At 39.7% G+C, this 15,706-nt stretch overlaps 1 protein-coding gene across 1 annotated transcript in view; it reads left to right on the forward strand.

Annotated features, from left to right (window-relative positions):
* Positions 1-15,706, forward strand: part of TMEM132D (transmembrane protein 132D) — a gene marked incomplete at its 5' end in the record, with an annotated part of 138,486 nt that overhangs the window by 90,596 nt on the left and 32,184 nt on the right. The window contains one exon of the mRNA XM_010011759.1: positions 7,586-7,729. Within this exon, the coding sequence (XP_010010061.1) occupies positions 7,586-7,729 (144 nt within the window). The remainder of the gene's footprint in view (positions 1-7,585; positions 7,730-15,706) is intronic.

The raw sequence follows: 15,706 nt of genomic DNA on the forward strand, positions 1-15,706 counted from the left end.
ACTGCACAAATGCCCCTAAAAGATCCCTGTTTTGAGCAATGACAGTCTAGATGCATGGGACAGACAAAGGCGAGGAAAAGAGACACAACAGGCAATGACTTTTTCTGTCCCTCAGAGTGAGGTGATTTATTTCCTGGCTTTTTCATAACTTAAAGATGTGGACCACAGTAGCAGGCAGTGTCTGCAAGCCGGGATCACCTAGTTGTAACACCGTACAGATGTGACACAAGCCTGAGCCACAGCCTCGCTTAACTGAGGCAGATACAGCAGCTCCTGGATTTTGCTTCTAAGATGCATTTCTTTCCTTCTTGAGCTTTATACTGAATATCACAGTCTGTGTAATGAGACACCTCTCACTGCTGGTCAACTTATTAATGATCCCACTTTTTCTTTGTAGTGCCTACCTGTTATTTGTCCCCTCTCCCACTATTTATCACACAAAGCAATGTCTTAAGTATTTAGCTTTTCTTTCCTCCTCTTCAAATTTTGCAGTGATAGGCTCTATCTATGCAGAGATGAAAGTTCATTAGTAAGAGTATAAAATAGCTAAAAGGCTTTGCAAAAGTTAACTGTCAGATTAAATACAATTGGATGTATTTCCTGAATGCCTCATGTGTGACAGTAGGAGGAGCAGACAGTCTCGGTGATTATCCTGTGTTGCTTTTTCCCACCGTTGGCTTTTCTCTGTTTTTAACTGGAAATTTGTGATTGCTGTGTTTTACATGTGTACGTGCTTTCATTTCACTGCTCACTCTTGCCAAATCTGCTCACTTCATAAGCACTTACTGCCCAGTGGAGGAGGAGCAAGAGTGTGGCTGGAGGTTAGTTCCCCCACCATTGGCAGCCTGAGCTTTGCAAGGAATCAGACTGAAGAAGAAAGAATGAACTATGTATTCAGACACTGATTGTGCCACCCATTACTTTCTAAACAATGGGTTTGCAATCACATTTTGCTGTTAAAAAAAATCCATTTTTCCCTCCCTAGCAGCTGTGTGGAAGACTAGGAGTCAGCAGGTAGAGCTATACAGAGAAACACACATTTGGGGTTCTGTTGATGGTCCTTTTTAACCTTGCGTCAGCACATCTGACTGTGGAGCTCTTTTGCCTGTACCAAGGAAAAAGGAAACTAATTAAGTAGCAAGTGCTTAATTTAAACGTGATTAATTTGCTTTTATATCTCCCTCCTCTCTCCTATTCCCAGTGACTTCACATTTCACTCTGCACATTAAACAGCAAACTTGGAAGTTCATGTCAGTCTTTTCACATCTTCACATTTAGGCTTCTTGTAATTTCTCATACTTTTGCAGTATTTCAACTCATACTTGCAATTCTTCTGTCTATATTAAAGGCCTCACAAATTATTTTGTGGTATTTCTGGCCACAGTTCTTTCATCCTTTTAGACACAGAAGAATTGCAGCTAATTTTTCAGTATTTTTATTTTTTTAGTGCATCCTAAAGGCTTGGAAACTACAATGACAATTACGTTTTATTTATTTCAAGCTGTTTGCAAGCTCAGAGCTGACAATAATGTTCTACAACCAAGGAAATCTGCTTTGGAGCATTTTCAGCTTCTCTGCACCACCATGTATCTAGACCCGCCAGCTGCTTCTAAAACTTGTATTTCAGCTGCCATAATCTTATCATTAAAGGTGGATTTAAGCTTTAAGAACCCATGAACAAACCTTTGTACTCGCAACCAGAAGCTGGGAGATGACTCTGCATTTAAGGTGCAAGCTCAGCTTTACTCCAGCGTTGGGTACTAATCCAGTATAAGCGAGTGTCAGACGGTGTGAACTCAGCAGCTCCTTCAGAGAGACACATCTACTTGCTTTATTGTTCAGCTGCTGCTTTCTGACTTTTCAAATCCCTTCTATGTTGTTGTTTTTGTTTCTTGTCCTTGCAGTGGCAACATGAGGAAAAAAGCTGAATTTGACCACATCCATGAGGATGTCAAGCATTTAGACTTTATTGGTTTAGAAGCTTACTAAATTTAAACAGAAGCATTAACATGGCCTTAGGCTCTCTTGACAGTTATAAACTCTTCCTTGGGGGGATTTCTGTAATGCTTTCTAATCAGCTTAAGGAGTTAATTAAACAGCTGTCACTTAGCTTCTTAATTCTGAGACTTGATGCTAAATAAGATTTGAAATTAGTTATGCATGACTGAAGCATGGATTCTCTGATATAAATAAGATGGCTGCTAGCTAAAGGGGAAGAAAATCTAGGCCTTTTTAAAAGAAATAGTAGAAGGATTCAAGGTGGTGCTCTGGAATCATGTCCTACAGGCTGATTAATAGAAAAGAAAAATATACAGGAAAATGAAACATACTAATGAGTGCCAAGTGGGATGGATTTTCAAGCAGCCATTCATTCCCATTTGGTGGCATGCTCTGGACTTCAGAAGATTACAGTGATCATTTTATTCTCTTCCTGACTGCAGCCTGTACATAGTAAACCCAAAAGCCAAGATTCCTATTGAAACAAGTAACATGCTTGATTTTACAAGTTAGATATTTTGCCTGCAAAAATACATTCCATTGCTGTAATAAAAAAATGTAACTGGAGATCTCTATGCTATAGAACATGTATTATAGTGTTGTGGGAACTTTTTAATAAATTTTCCTTGTATATTGTAGTAGGACAAGTACTTCTCCTTCTGAAGAGTGTGAGTGTTGCAGATGGAGTGATGCACTTCACTCGCAAGAAAGAAGCAACAATGTATTTTACTGAGATAAGACAGTTAACACAGTTCAGTGGTAAATGCAACAGTAGTTTAACAAGATCCAGCAGCAAAGTACACTTCAGTATTGACTGCATAGAGGACAAGGCCAGACAAAACTGTCAGGGATACCCTCCCGTTGAGTCATGAGGTTCAGAAAGGACCCGCTGTGTTCTAAACTCCTTCTCAGAGGTGAGTTTAGGTGCAGCTGGATCCATATTTAGTCCCAGACTTGGTCAGTGGTTTATGTCTAAAAGATTATATATGTGCAATTGATCCTATCACTTAGCTAAGATTTCAAAGTTCCAGTGCGCTTATTCCCAATTCACTTACTGACTATTTCATGTGATAAGGAATCTCTCAACCTTGAGGAGTAACCTTGATAGGTATCCTTACTAAAGGAGAGATCCTGGTGTACAGGATAGGTCCACAGGCCCTGGGCTGTCCACTGTTTATGAAGTAAGATATTTGCATGCCAGCTGTACTTCAGTTGGCTCAGCTGTTGAGTAAGATTTATGGTCCTTAGCTGTTGTGTTGTATGTCTCCCCAGAGTCCAGGGCAAGCTGGGTGCAACCACCATGACCACCACTGGTGGCTGTTGCTCATGCAGAAAAGGGAGGAGCACACCACCACGCCGAGCTGCAGATCAGCTCAAGTTGTTTTGAGCAAACATGTTTGCAGGTCTTCTTTGAAAACAAGCTGGTGCCTCACTCATTTGTGCTTGTTGTGTTGTGAGGTTTGTGAGGTCTAACAGGGGTTCACCGTCAAAATGATACATGGAATCATGCTAAAATGCTTTTGGAAAAGGGGGCAAACAGTACTAAACTTTTCTTTGTCTTTTTCTGATGTGGGGCCTTAAAGCTAAGCATGAGTTACTCATGTATTTGTTTCTTTTAAATGTCATTATTAATACAAACATTAGGAAATATTCTGTCTATACAGGGAGAACTAGGGGAAGAAAAAGAAATTCCTTAAGATTTGTAAAGATATTGTTAAAGTTCTTTCTTTCACCACAGGAATTATAAGGCAAAATATGTCCAAAGGAAAATTAAATTGCAGGGAAGCTACCAATTAAAATTTGAAGAACTAATAGGTATTCAGTTCTGCATTTCTACTTAAATAGATGCTTACTGTGTACATCTTCTGAATATGTTTCTGCTGGAGGGCTTAATATGCTCAGTTATTTAATATGAATCTCTTCAGTAGGTAAGGAACACTCCCTCCAGAATCTTCTTTAAACTATTTTTTGTAACGTGGTAGCAGTATCAGAATAAATATTACCTGAGCTTCCATTTCTATTACATGGAGAAAAATGTTTTTCTCTGATTCTTATTTCATTTTAGTACTTGGGAGGATCGAATTATAGAGATATGCTACATAATAGTTAGAGAAAATTCAGCATCTTTTTAATAACTGCTCAGGGAATCAACTTCTGGCTGCTAGAATATTTGGCTGTAGCTTTGCAAAAGCATAGCTATTCCCATCTTGCAATGCCCTGAACATCGTATCTCCTATAATCTGTGTTAGTTATGGATAAAGAACATAATATTTCTTCAGAAGATTCCTTTATCTCTTACACAGCAAAAAGCAACATTTTTAAATTAGTAACTATATAGATTTATAGAATTTACATGCTGAGAGACTGAACTGTAAATCTCTGTGTAGCTAAATAAGAATCATGTTTGTTTCCTCAAAATGAAGTAATTTTTATATGGTTTCACCAAGGGAACACTAAGCCCTTTCTAACCATTAAACAAATGGCTGAAGTGTTTTACTCTGCTCCTGCTGTGTAAATAGGTGTAAATGGTTATTATGCCTCCATGTTCAAGGGTGAGATGCAAACTATGTGCCTAAAGACATCATCCTCCACATCCATAGACGCAGAGGTTCTGCAAACAGAATGCGCAGCTCAGTTATTCTAGTGTAGGTTAGCATACCTTCAGACCATCCCAGGCTCGCTTTGCCCTTCTTTTACCTTAGAGAGGTACTGGGTACAGTTGTTTTCTAGGACTGAATAAGTAGTTGCTGATAGGAAGACAGAAGATTTGTATGAGCTCCAGGCACTGATTCCTGCCCCCCACCTTCCTCATTTCCTTTGGGGACAGAAGGGACAAAGACTGGTCTGGAGAGTTTTATGGCTGCCTAAGAATCAGCAATGCTGTCACGTCTGACAGGGACTGTGCACAGTTCTGGCAACGCTTTGCTTTTGAAGATCTACAACACAGATACACACAAAAACTACAGAACTTTGAATCTGGAATCCTTGACTTTGGACAGAAACAACATACAAATTTACTTCCTTACCTTACCTTAGAATCAGGTATGAATACACTCATCTCCTTGCATTTAAATGCTGTTGTTAAAGTAATTGTGGTTATTCACACAACTGGGTGAAGTACAGGTCTGTCAGACTGCAGCTGCAGATAGAAAGCTCTGAGGCAGGACCTGAGAGCATGTTACTGAGCTTTGAAGCCAACTGAGACTCTGGACATTCAGAATTCCCTGTGGATTAGATGTGCTGTGCACATGCTTTAGAAGGTAGCAGAGAAGGAAAGCAGGGTAGTGATGATGAAGCAGCATATGGCCTAAGTAGCCTAGTTTTTCATGCATTGCCATAAAGTGGCAGGAAACAGGTATGTTAGGCTGCAGTCTGTATTATGACTATCCAAAACTAGCACTTGGAAAATTCAGAAACTTGAAAGAAATTCGTGAAGCTTGTGAGAATCATTCTCAGTTACTAGCTCTTACCAGGGGAAATTACATTTGCCTTTGGTAAGCAGACCTCATTAATCACACTGTTTCAAAGGCTTGATTATTAAACTGCCCATTGCATTATAAGATAGTTGCAAGGGTCATACTGTAATGTGTCACTGGAGGAAGAAAGCTGTTCCTGCATGGGGGAGCACTTTTACCTCAGCTTAGTATGAGGTGTGAGTAGCTAGGCATGTGGTATGGCCTCAGATAGTCCCAATGAAATGAGATTCATGCCCAAATGTTATCAAAATCAGGACCTAATGCTAGGACTCTGTAATTACAGTGGATGCTTAATAGCACTTGTTCTGTTAAGCTGAAGCTGCCTCCATTTGCAGCTCTGTGGAGCCTAAAGGAGAGTGGCAGAAGTACCTAAATAACCTGCATGCAGTAACTTTGCTGCAGAGCCCAGATGAGAAACAAATAAAAGAACCTGGAAACTTAATTACAAATATTTCTGAGATCTCAGTTGCCTGAATAATATATTCTCTACTGAGAACAAATGTACACTCAAGACAGAAAGGCCTTACGGTCCAGGCAGATACTCTCACCTTTGTTTGAATTATGATTTCAAAATATCTGAAGGGCTTTTGTGCTGAGGGAGGGAGAGGATTTTCTTCTTAAGTTCTCTTTTTGTGAAATCTTAGTTCACCCTCCCCTAAAAATCACATTGAGGATGAGGCAACTTTAGCAAAGCAGCCGTCAAAAGACCAGGGCTTTTTTTTCTTTCTTTCTTTAAATATTGCTTTGAGTCTGAATAAAGTGTCTCTGTTTCTTTAAGTAATAGGAAAAGGTCTTTTTGATCTGTGTCCTTTATACAAGGGAAATTTCAGCTTCTCTTTAGCCCAAGAGGCAGTAGGGGGAGTCATCTTCTTCTGGTAACTTGGTTTCAATCTCCCACTTTGTTGTCTTCCACAAGTAAAATCGGGTCATTCTCAGAGCTCATAGCGTGAGCTATTTAGATAATGAGGAGTTAGCACTTGGGGGGCTTTGGAAGCTTTTATTTCACAGGAGCCAGCTGAAATCAAGAGCCTTTTTTTCTATGGGATAGTCCATGGTTCACAGGCACAGTTCTGAGTAGTTCAGAGACCTTTCCAGGAATGAGCAGTATCTTGCAATTAGGAGCCGAAGAATTCAGGCACCAATTTGTGCTCTCTGTTGTATCTTGGCACAAGCCAGTGGTATCTGCTGTGTGAGACTGATGTGACAGCCAGGTAACTGAGAGCACTGTTCAGTCTCATGCTCTTCATATGATCAGAACTCAGTGCTTTTAAATTAGAAGTGATAAACCAAACAGAAGGAATGCATTTTGCAATAACCATCACAACAATGATGTACCAGAGACACAGGTCACAGCAGAGCTCATCTTGTTTAAAGAGTCCAGGCCCTTCTCAGCATCCTTCCTTTCTTGGAGAGAATGTTTTTGCATGAGAGTCATGTACATGTAAAGAAACAGTTGTGAACAAGTGCTTGGCCACCATTAGCCAACAAGAGCCAGGATAATCCTGGGAAACCTGAGTCCTCACAATCCTGTGGTACATACAATCATTTAACACAGGACCAGAATGGTGGCAGTCTTAAACTAATTCCCTAATTCCCAAACCAGACTTGTTCCCTAACAATTATACAGTATTTCTTTGGTCAAAATGTTGACAGTGTGTGTCCAGTAGTGTCACAGAATATCAGTATTTGTAGAAGAACTTTCAGAAAACAGTTTTGTGGATTAAACAGCAAGACTGAAGACATTAATTTTATGTGATTATTGAGGTTATTAATGAGCTGCTCAGGATGGAGATTTCACTATTGCTAGATGCAAGGTACATCTTGTTTATGTGCTGCAGGGTCATTCCTCGACTGTCGGGTTTCTCTGATACTTGATAAGCATTCATGAAATAGGAATTAGGGCATGGCAGATACCTTAACAGGCCTGAATCAGAACTGGCAGTTTGGTTCCGGGATTGAAGGGAGGAAGTTTTTCTTTCCCGCCTGCTGCACTTGGAACAGTTCTTGGCATAGCTGTTGGAAATTAAAGTGAATTTGAATCTAGGTGGTACTAATGAATTAATAGCAAAACACATTAACCAAAGCGGGTTGTTTTTTTTTTTGTCTCTTAGGAAGCAGAGATCCTGAATACAGCTATTCTGACTGGAAAAACAGTGGCTGTCCCTGTCAAAGTGATCTCTGTGGAAGATGATGGCACTGTGACTGATCTTCTGGAATCTGTGGAGTGCAGATCATCAGATGAAGATGTCATTAAGGTAGGATCATACTGCTCTGACCCATTACACAAAGGCAGAGGCCCTGCAAACCAGTGCTGTTCTGTAATGTGGCATGTTCTTTCATCTTCCTAACTGTTCTACTGCTGGAAGATGGAGGTTTATTACCACTGTTAGGTACAGATTGGTTCGGTGGAGCAATAAGGAAAACACAAAATCACACATTTTTCATCCTGCATGTCAAATACTTGGAATTGTCTGTCACTTCCCACTTTTAAACTATTTTTGAGTTCACTCTACCTTTGCCTTTTAGTTTTCAGCTATATGGGCTGTGTAGGAATGTTGTCAGCTGATGTTCTGGAGAAGAAGGTACCAACTCTGAAGTTGGTTTGCCATTGGAACAGGAGTTGTATGACTCAGAGTTTGGGTCTTTTCTTGGTACTGACCCAGTAGTGTATTGAAAACAACGTTAGCTTTAAATCTGGAATTTTCTTTGGTCACAATAATTGCTACTAGGGTGTGCCACAGGAGACATGTTGGCTGCCAGTCCTGGACTGGGAGCTGCTGGGTAAGACATTTGACCAGTAGATTTACTGTGTACAACAGCTCTATAGCCTAAACTTCCTTGAAATATAAATGACAGGCAGTAAGATACTGCTCATCTTAGTTCTGACTCAGAGTATTTACATTCTTAGTCAGTTGAGAGGAGAGAGCTTGTAGGAGTGTCTTTAAGAGCCTCTTCATTACTGAAATTGTATGGTCACACTGGATCCTCAGGAAGATTGCTGCTTCTTGAAACTTTCAACTTGTACCAATATTGCTACTAAAAGCTTGTAAGATGTCCTGCATATTCCCACTCAGCTTGCTTAATGGTTAACCCACCTTTAGGGAAATGGAAGGACATGGTCAGCAGCAGTGATTGTGGGAGATATGGTAGAAAGCATTCCAGCATAGTGACAGAAATGTTGGCTTGTCTACAGCAGCTTTTATCTTTTCACAAACTCATCTGTGCCTGTCACTTGAGAACAGGAAGCGAGAGACATGGCTACAAATAAAAGTTAAAATGGGATGTTTTTTAACATACCCAGCATGTCACAAAGCCATTACAAATACTACAGGCCACCCCTCCAGCTGCTGGAAATCCTGTTATCCCATTAGCTTTTGCGAACTGCACCATATTGAGGACTTGGCCTTTGTGAAATTTGCCTTAGCCTGAAGCTGACTGGATTGCTAAGCTTCCTCTCAGTTATGGTAGTTCATTTTAATTTGGATTCAAACAGCTGAGGGTAGTGTTTAGCTTCAAAGCAAGCCTCTCTGGACACTGTCACCTGAAACAGACTTCCTAGTGACCATTTTTGCCTTTATAGGCAAAGATGGGTGTAGGTGCTTGGTTGTTACTGTCGTATGGGAAACTGTTAGGGGGTTGAGACATACCTACAGATTTAGTAACTTAATGTCACAGAGGGAGCGATAACTTGGAGCGGGATAATTGAAGAGTAGAGCTCAGAACAGGTTTAAAGGATCTGGCACTATCTCTATACAATTTGGTTTGGGGTTTTTTGGTCAAATGCAATTTTTACATTTACTGGACTTGCTCCAAGTAATTTCTTTGTGATAATTTCTTATACACAAGATGAACCCCAGCAATTTCAAAGTCCAGCATTTTTTATGTTTTGATTTTAGAACCTACTCAGGGTTTCTATTTCTCTGAACAGGCACCATGTTGGTATTTTCTGATTAAATGTGTCTGTCTAGCTGTCTTAAAAGAGGCAATTTTTTTGCTTCTGTGAAGCCCTTTTGAACCTGATAAATCAGCCAAGTATAACAAACTCTTAGACTGAATCTAGGTTTAAAAACAGAAAGAAATTAATTGGGGTCCTTGTCTTCCCTGTGGAAGTTAATAGACTAAGTCTTCACTCACTAACTCACTCATTAACTAACTTTTTAGTTTTTTTAACTCCATAAATAGAATTTGAAAGCAAATACATCATTTGGAAGATACTTTTAAAGTCAGTTTTGTTTTCCAGAGTTTTATTTTATCAGAATTATTTGGCATGTACACTGGATGTTTGTGCAATGGTTTTGTCTGGTATAAAGTAGGATAAATATGCTCAACTCTAACCCTGGCAAAGAAATTAAAGTTGTAATACTGCTGAAGTGAATAGCTAACACTGGTTATAAGCACATGAATATACCAATAAATGCTTGTGTGCTTAGTATTATCCATATATATACACCATTGCTCAATCATACTAATGGTAGGCCCCATGTCAAAGCAGGAAATCACCAGTCAAAGATCAGGATGTTCTAGGCTTCTGCAAACAACCCCTAGAGTTCACTCCTCTGCAGTAGGAAGGCAGGTTTGAGCAGCATTAACTTGAGTTTAAAGGGAGCTCTTAATTGAAAATGTGTCTCAGAGTTTCCAGTTTACCTGCTCGGTTTCACTCCAAGCCTTATTCACAGACATCTTATCTAATGAAGATAAAGATACATAATTACTGGCCAGCCTTCAGCATGCAACAGCAATTAGAGTTTCTGTTCTCTGGGCATTAGAGTAGTGAATAGAAAATGGAAGAAAAAGTCTCCTTAAGATGCCCATTGGAATACAAAGAAAGATTAAATTTCTTTGTGTCTTTCCCATTGCTGTTTTTCAATGCATCTGTCATATAGCATCTAACAGATTGATTACGTCTTCGTGGCTTAGCTTTTATTCCTATTTCCTTGGTGTTGATTAATGATGAGTTTAAGCTCATTTTCCTTGCAGAATGAGGATACCTCATTTGTCTTTTCATTTCAGGGACCACATTTATTACTCAGTTCTTTCATCTGAGACTTCAAAGATCTTTAAAGAGCTGGACCAAATTCTGCACTAACTTCTTTCCTGCCAGACTTGGTTGAATAAGTCAGGACAGAATTTAGTCCATTGAAACAATATTTTGGTTGACAAATCATTATCTCAAATTGTTTGGTCCATCATGACAGAGTAACCACACCAACAAAAAAATAACATGGAGGCATGTTGTGGGCTCTGATTCACAAATGAGGAATGTGAGACACAAAGAAGTTGAAGTGAGGATTTCAAAGTGCTGTGAAGAGATTCTGACCATTGAAGTAGATGGTAAAACTCCTACTGACCTCATGGAAAAGAGATTGGTGAGCAGACTTTTTCGCTGGGTTGTTAATATGGATCAGATTCTCAAGATGTTTGTCTTGGGTTCAACATGATTTAAATAAAGAATGAGGAGAGAGGAAAAATCAACATCTTTTGATCTATCCTTTTGAAAAGACATTCCCATTTCGAAATGGTCATTTTTTCAAGGCTCGACCAAGGCTTAAAGCCTCCAAAGCAACGCTTTCAAATGCTTTGGGTTTCCAATTTGATAAGTTAATTGAAAACCTTCATTTTGGTTGCCCTAAAATGAAAACTCCTTTAGGTTCATTTTGTTTGATCAGTTAACTAAAAATTCCAATTATTCTCAGCTCTGTCCAGAAGCCACTTGCCAGAAGAAACATAGTGAATGGTGCCAGTACTGGGAATGGGATACAGTTTCTCTGGCCTTTTTGTATAATACACTGTGTACTTTGTAGAGGACTCCATTCAAAATCTGTGTGTTATCCAAAATGGTGTGATTTTCTAACAATATACCTTTAGCTTATTTCCTTCTAGAGCATCTTGTTCCTTTCTCAGATCTCAGATAAGGATGCAAATGGGAGGCAAACGTACTGACTTCTGTCTGTATCACAAGCAAACTCCTGGGGCAGAAGGAGTGAAAGGAGGGTTGTGACTTCTGGTATCTCTTGAACAACCTGGGATTTAATGGCGAGCCATGGGGCTGTGTCGCTCGTGCAGGGGCCGTGCAGGATGTTATGGTGTGGCTTCTCCCTCTGAATTCCCATTTCCCAAAGCTCTACAACCAGTTCTGGCTCTGGAACATGTGACAGGCATTTTTGCCTGTCCTCTGCAGCATCTCATCCCTCTGGCTTGGCATGAGGACTGAAGCAGTGATGTTGTTTCCCTGCTTGCTGTTTATCCAGCAGCTGTAGAGTTGCAAAACCAGATTGATCCTAAATGATAAGAAGCTACTGCTGATGGAGCGAAGGATTGGTACCCACTTTGGTCTGTTCATTTTGGGCTCTATTAGAGGGGATAACAATGCACCTGGCAACTTGTAAAATATTACTCTAGGCTAATAAATCTTTCAATAATACTTAGTGTGGTTTTATCACTGGCAAAATACCTTCTTTTTAAACAAGTGACAGACTTTACGAAAACTGAAGTGTCAGAGCATTTAAAATAGCCTTAAGCAGACAGTGTTTTAAAACATTAAACTTTTAACAGCTGTTTCTTTTCTTTCTTACTGGTGCACTTCAGAGGAAAGTTGAATTCTTCTAAAGTCAGTGTAATAACAGAGTAAAAAATCAAAAGGAGGAGATAATTGAGTCCAGGATTTTATCTGCTCCTTAGTTTAGCCTTGGCAGTTCCAGTGCTGCAGATTTCACAACCATATTGCTAGTGGCAGTCCATTTGATATTCTTTTTACAACACCTTCTTAGGTGCATGTGATTACACAAGTTTTCAATTGCAGCTTTTAACTGGAAAAGAAAACCCTCACGGCTGCAGGTCAAAGGCATGGGGCACCAAAACAAAGGTCCTGCAAAGATACACAAGAGAGTAAGAAGAATCCCAGTTTCCCTGTGATCTCTGGAGTATAAGCCAAGCTGAGAGTGATTTGGGATGTATGTTATGGCCTGATGGAGTCTTAACAGCTCAGCTAGTCAAAGGGGGAAGCCGTTCCCTGATGCTTGCTCTAGTGAATTGGTGGAGGGAGAAGGACAGAAGAAGGAGAAAGCATCCTGCAGTGGGGCAAAGCAAAGTGGAAGAGGAAGAAGAGTAAAGAATAGCAGGCCTCAGTTTCAGAAGCAGTGATCTATTAAGCCAGCTAACCAGGAAGTGTAGCATCACATTCAGGTGAGGTTGTCACCTGGGTTTTGTTGCTCAGGGTTCGGAAGACCCAAATAGAAGGAAAAACCAGATGTAATCACCATAGTTTGTGGAATGATATCAAAGTAAATACTTTCCCGTCAGCAAATGGTATTTTGTCTAGATAGAACACTTGCCTAGAATATGGCTGTGTAGGGCTGAATTTCGTAATGGGAAAATAAATCTCTGCCTTGAGGGCTCAGTGAAGATCAAGTTCATGCCATGTTTTTCCACGTTATAATGTTTTCTCTCACCAACTGAACTGCCTTGTTCCATCCCAAATAATTTTGATCTGTCTTGAAACAAACATTTGATTTAAGTCAGCAAATGGATGTTTTTATTTTCTGCAATGTCCAAACATTTCATTCTGATAGAAAATGATGAAATCATGTCTTGTCATTTCAATTCAGTTTCAGCATTCCTGACATCAGAATCTTTCTGAACTTTTCACCTTACGATGAAGCAACTGTGAAGAAGAAAATACTTCTTGTAACTGCACTAGCAATCTGGAGACAGCAAAAACTCAGAAAAATGTGGTATCAAAATTAAAAGTTGTAATAATAAGTGTCAGTGAATGTGCTGGTAATGTTGGTTATAAAGGGAGCAGGAAAAGTTTTGTTCTCTCTCTGGTAAGAAGAGCAGACATAGCAAAGAAGAGTTCTGAATGTAGAACTGGTGTAACAGTCCCACGTGTCCCAGGAATCAACTGAAACTCACCTAAAGCTGTTGAAGTTACTGGGTTTGTCCCTTTTCCATACTGCTTATTCGCCATTTGGATGTGAACCTTGAGAAGTAACAAGGTTTGTGTGGAGTTGTTTGCCTTTTTGTAATTATCCATACTCAAAATCCCAGTGTGACTGCTGCAGTTGCTGCTGTATTTATAAAAGGCTGTAAGCTTATAAGATACAAAACTTCTCTGTAACAGAAAAATCCAAATAATTCCCGAATGAAGACTTCCTCAAAATTCTACAGAAGATACCCAGAAATCTGTCTTTCTGGGCTTAATGGGAAAGAATATGTGTTCTTGTACAGGCAGGGATGATAATCTCTTTTTTCTGTGGGTATTTCTGTTCCTTTATTGGGAGGAATATGTCTATATTCATAAAAAGAATAAGGCAAAATATAAGGAATATCCAGTCAGTAATGCCAGAGGGGATCTGCGTGAGCAGATTTAATCATTTACTGAACCCAAAAGGGGCCGATGAATGTCCCTAATGTGTTAAACCATTGCTAAGGTGCAATTCTGTGACTGCTTAATAGGAACTAACATGGAGCTGCCACCCCTGTCTTTCTGCTGGCCGTGAGTGCACCTAAGTGAAAATTAATCTTTTCTTTTGCTACTGCTTCTTTTTTTTCTGTGGATGAGCTGTCTGCCTGCTCAGCTCCCTGCTCCCTCACTGAGTTCATTTCACATGCTCACAATGCTTGTGCCAGCACTGGGGAAGCAGTGGCATTGGAGAGGGTATCTGTAGCTGAGGGTGAGAGGTAGTCAGGAGTGCTGCTTTTTGTTATTTGCTTAAATGACATGTGAAGTTACAGTTTTGCACAGGCATTCCCATGCCATCACATCATTACCAGCCATGTAAAAGGCTTACCCTGTGAAGACGCTCAGGAACTGTTGTGAACATCTTCCAAGTGGCTCAACCTGTTTCTGAGTGTCAGATTTGTACAGTGAAAGATACCCATGTAGGAGTGTCAAAACCAGCTTGCCTTCCACAGGGGATTAGATGTTTTACTGCCAGTGTCGAGAAGTGCTTCATCATCTCAATGAAAAGAGATTTGCTGATTGCATAAAAAAATGTGCCGAGGAGGTAAGGAACAGGCAAGCTGGATGCAAAGGGAGATTTGTTCTTTCTTCCACTGGGCTAAGCCAGCAGTTCATTACTGAAACACATGATGTCACACTGATAGAAATGAAAGCTAAATTGGGCTCAGATCATCCAATAGCACCTGTCTCCAAAACTTGCATTAATCATTGTAAATTGTGATTATTTCTCTCCAGAAGTTCCCTTTAGCTTTAAAACTCTTTGGGTTCTTCAATTCCAGTGACCGTCTGCCACTTTCTTTTGGAAGTTGTGGTATTTATAGCTCTTTGTGCCTGCTCTAAGCCAGCCTCCAGATCATGACATAAAATTCTGTGTTGCTTTGTTACCATGCAGTGAAAAGTTACAATATGCCATATAAATTACTGTCTTCTCAGCCCAATTTAGGATTTTTCTGGATGTCTCAGATACAGATGGATGTCACTCTGGATGTCTCAGCCACAAAATGACTTTGCTTTTGCTTATCATTTGGAAGACTGTCCCGATACTGTGTTAGCTATGGAAGAGAATGGTCTTACTAAAATAAGAATGTATGTGACAAGATATTTTCAGCTGATGTAAATATGCTTAGATCCCATGACTATAATCATGTCCGGTTCTTTCTTCTTCAGTGGTAATAAAGAGAGGAGGTATGATCTAGTGGTTAAACCTGGGCTGGGATTTTAGGCATTACAGTTTCTAATAGGGGCTCAGTCTACATACAGTGTGTGACACTTTATTTTCATTTCATGTGCCTCTGCCTTAATAAAATTGGATAACAGTTGGATAACCCACTGGGTATGTTTTCAGATGTTGCATTGAAGTGTGCTGGTTATAGTGAGGGCTCTGGCGTATGCTTTCAGCTGTGACATCGGTGTGCTATTGTGATCTTTGGCATGTCATTTATTTGATCTGTCTCAGCAAAGATACATACAAAAGATGTATAATGGTTCTGAATTACCTTGACAGATAGAGAGCATTAATACTAAATCCTTGAAAAATGCTTTGAGATCTTTATATAAAATGTACTATCAGCATTATGATTGTTCTAATATACATAACCCTAACTAGGACAGAGACAGACTCTTAAGGAAGCACTCCTGTTAAATTTAACTTAATCACAGCACATAAAAATTACTGTCATGATAAAATATTAGTGGCTGAGTAAGGATTTAGAAATATTTCCAGATTTCTTATGTAAAAGAGTCTGTGCAGGTCTGCTGACTAAAGAATTCT

This window comes from Nestor notabilis, unplaced genomic scaffold (assembly GCF_000696875.1).
Source record: "Nestor notabilis isolate BGI_N333 unplaced genomic scaffold, ASM69687v1 scaffold23253, whole genome shotgun sequence".
Lineage (NCBI taxonomy): Eukaryota > Metazoa > Chordata > Aves > Psittaciformes > Psittacidae > Nestor > Nestor notabilis.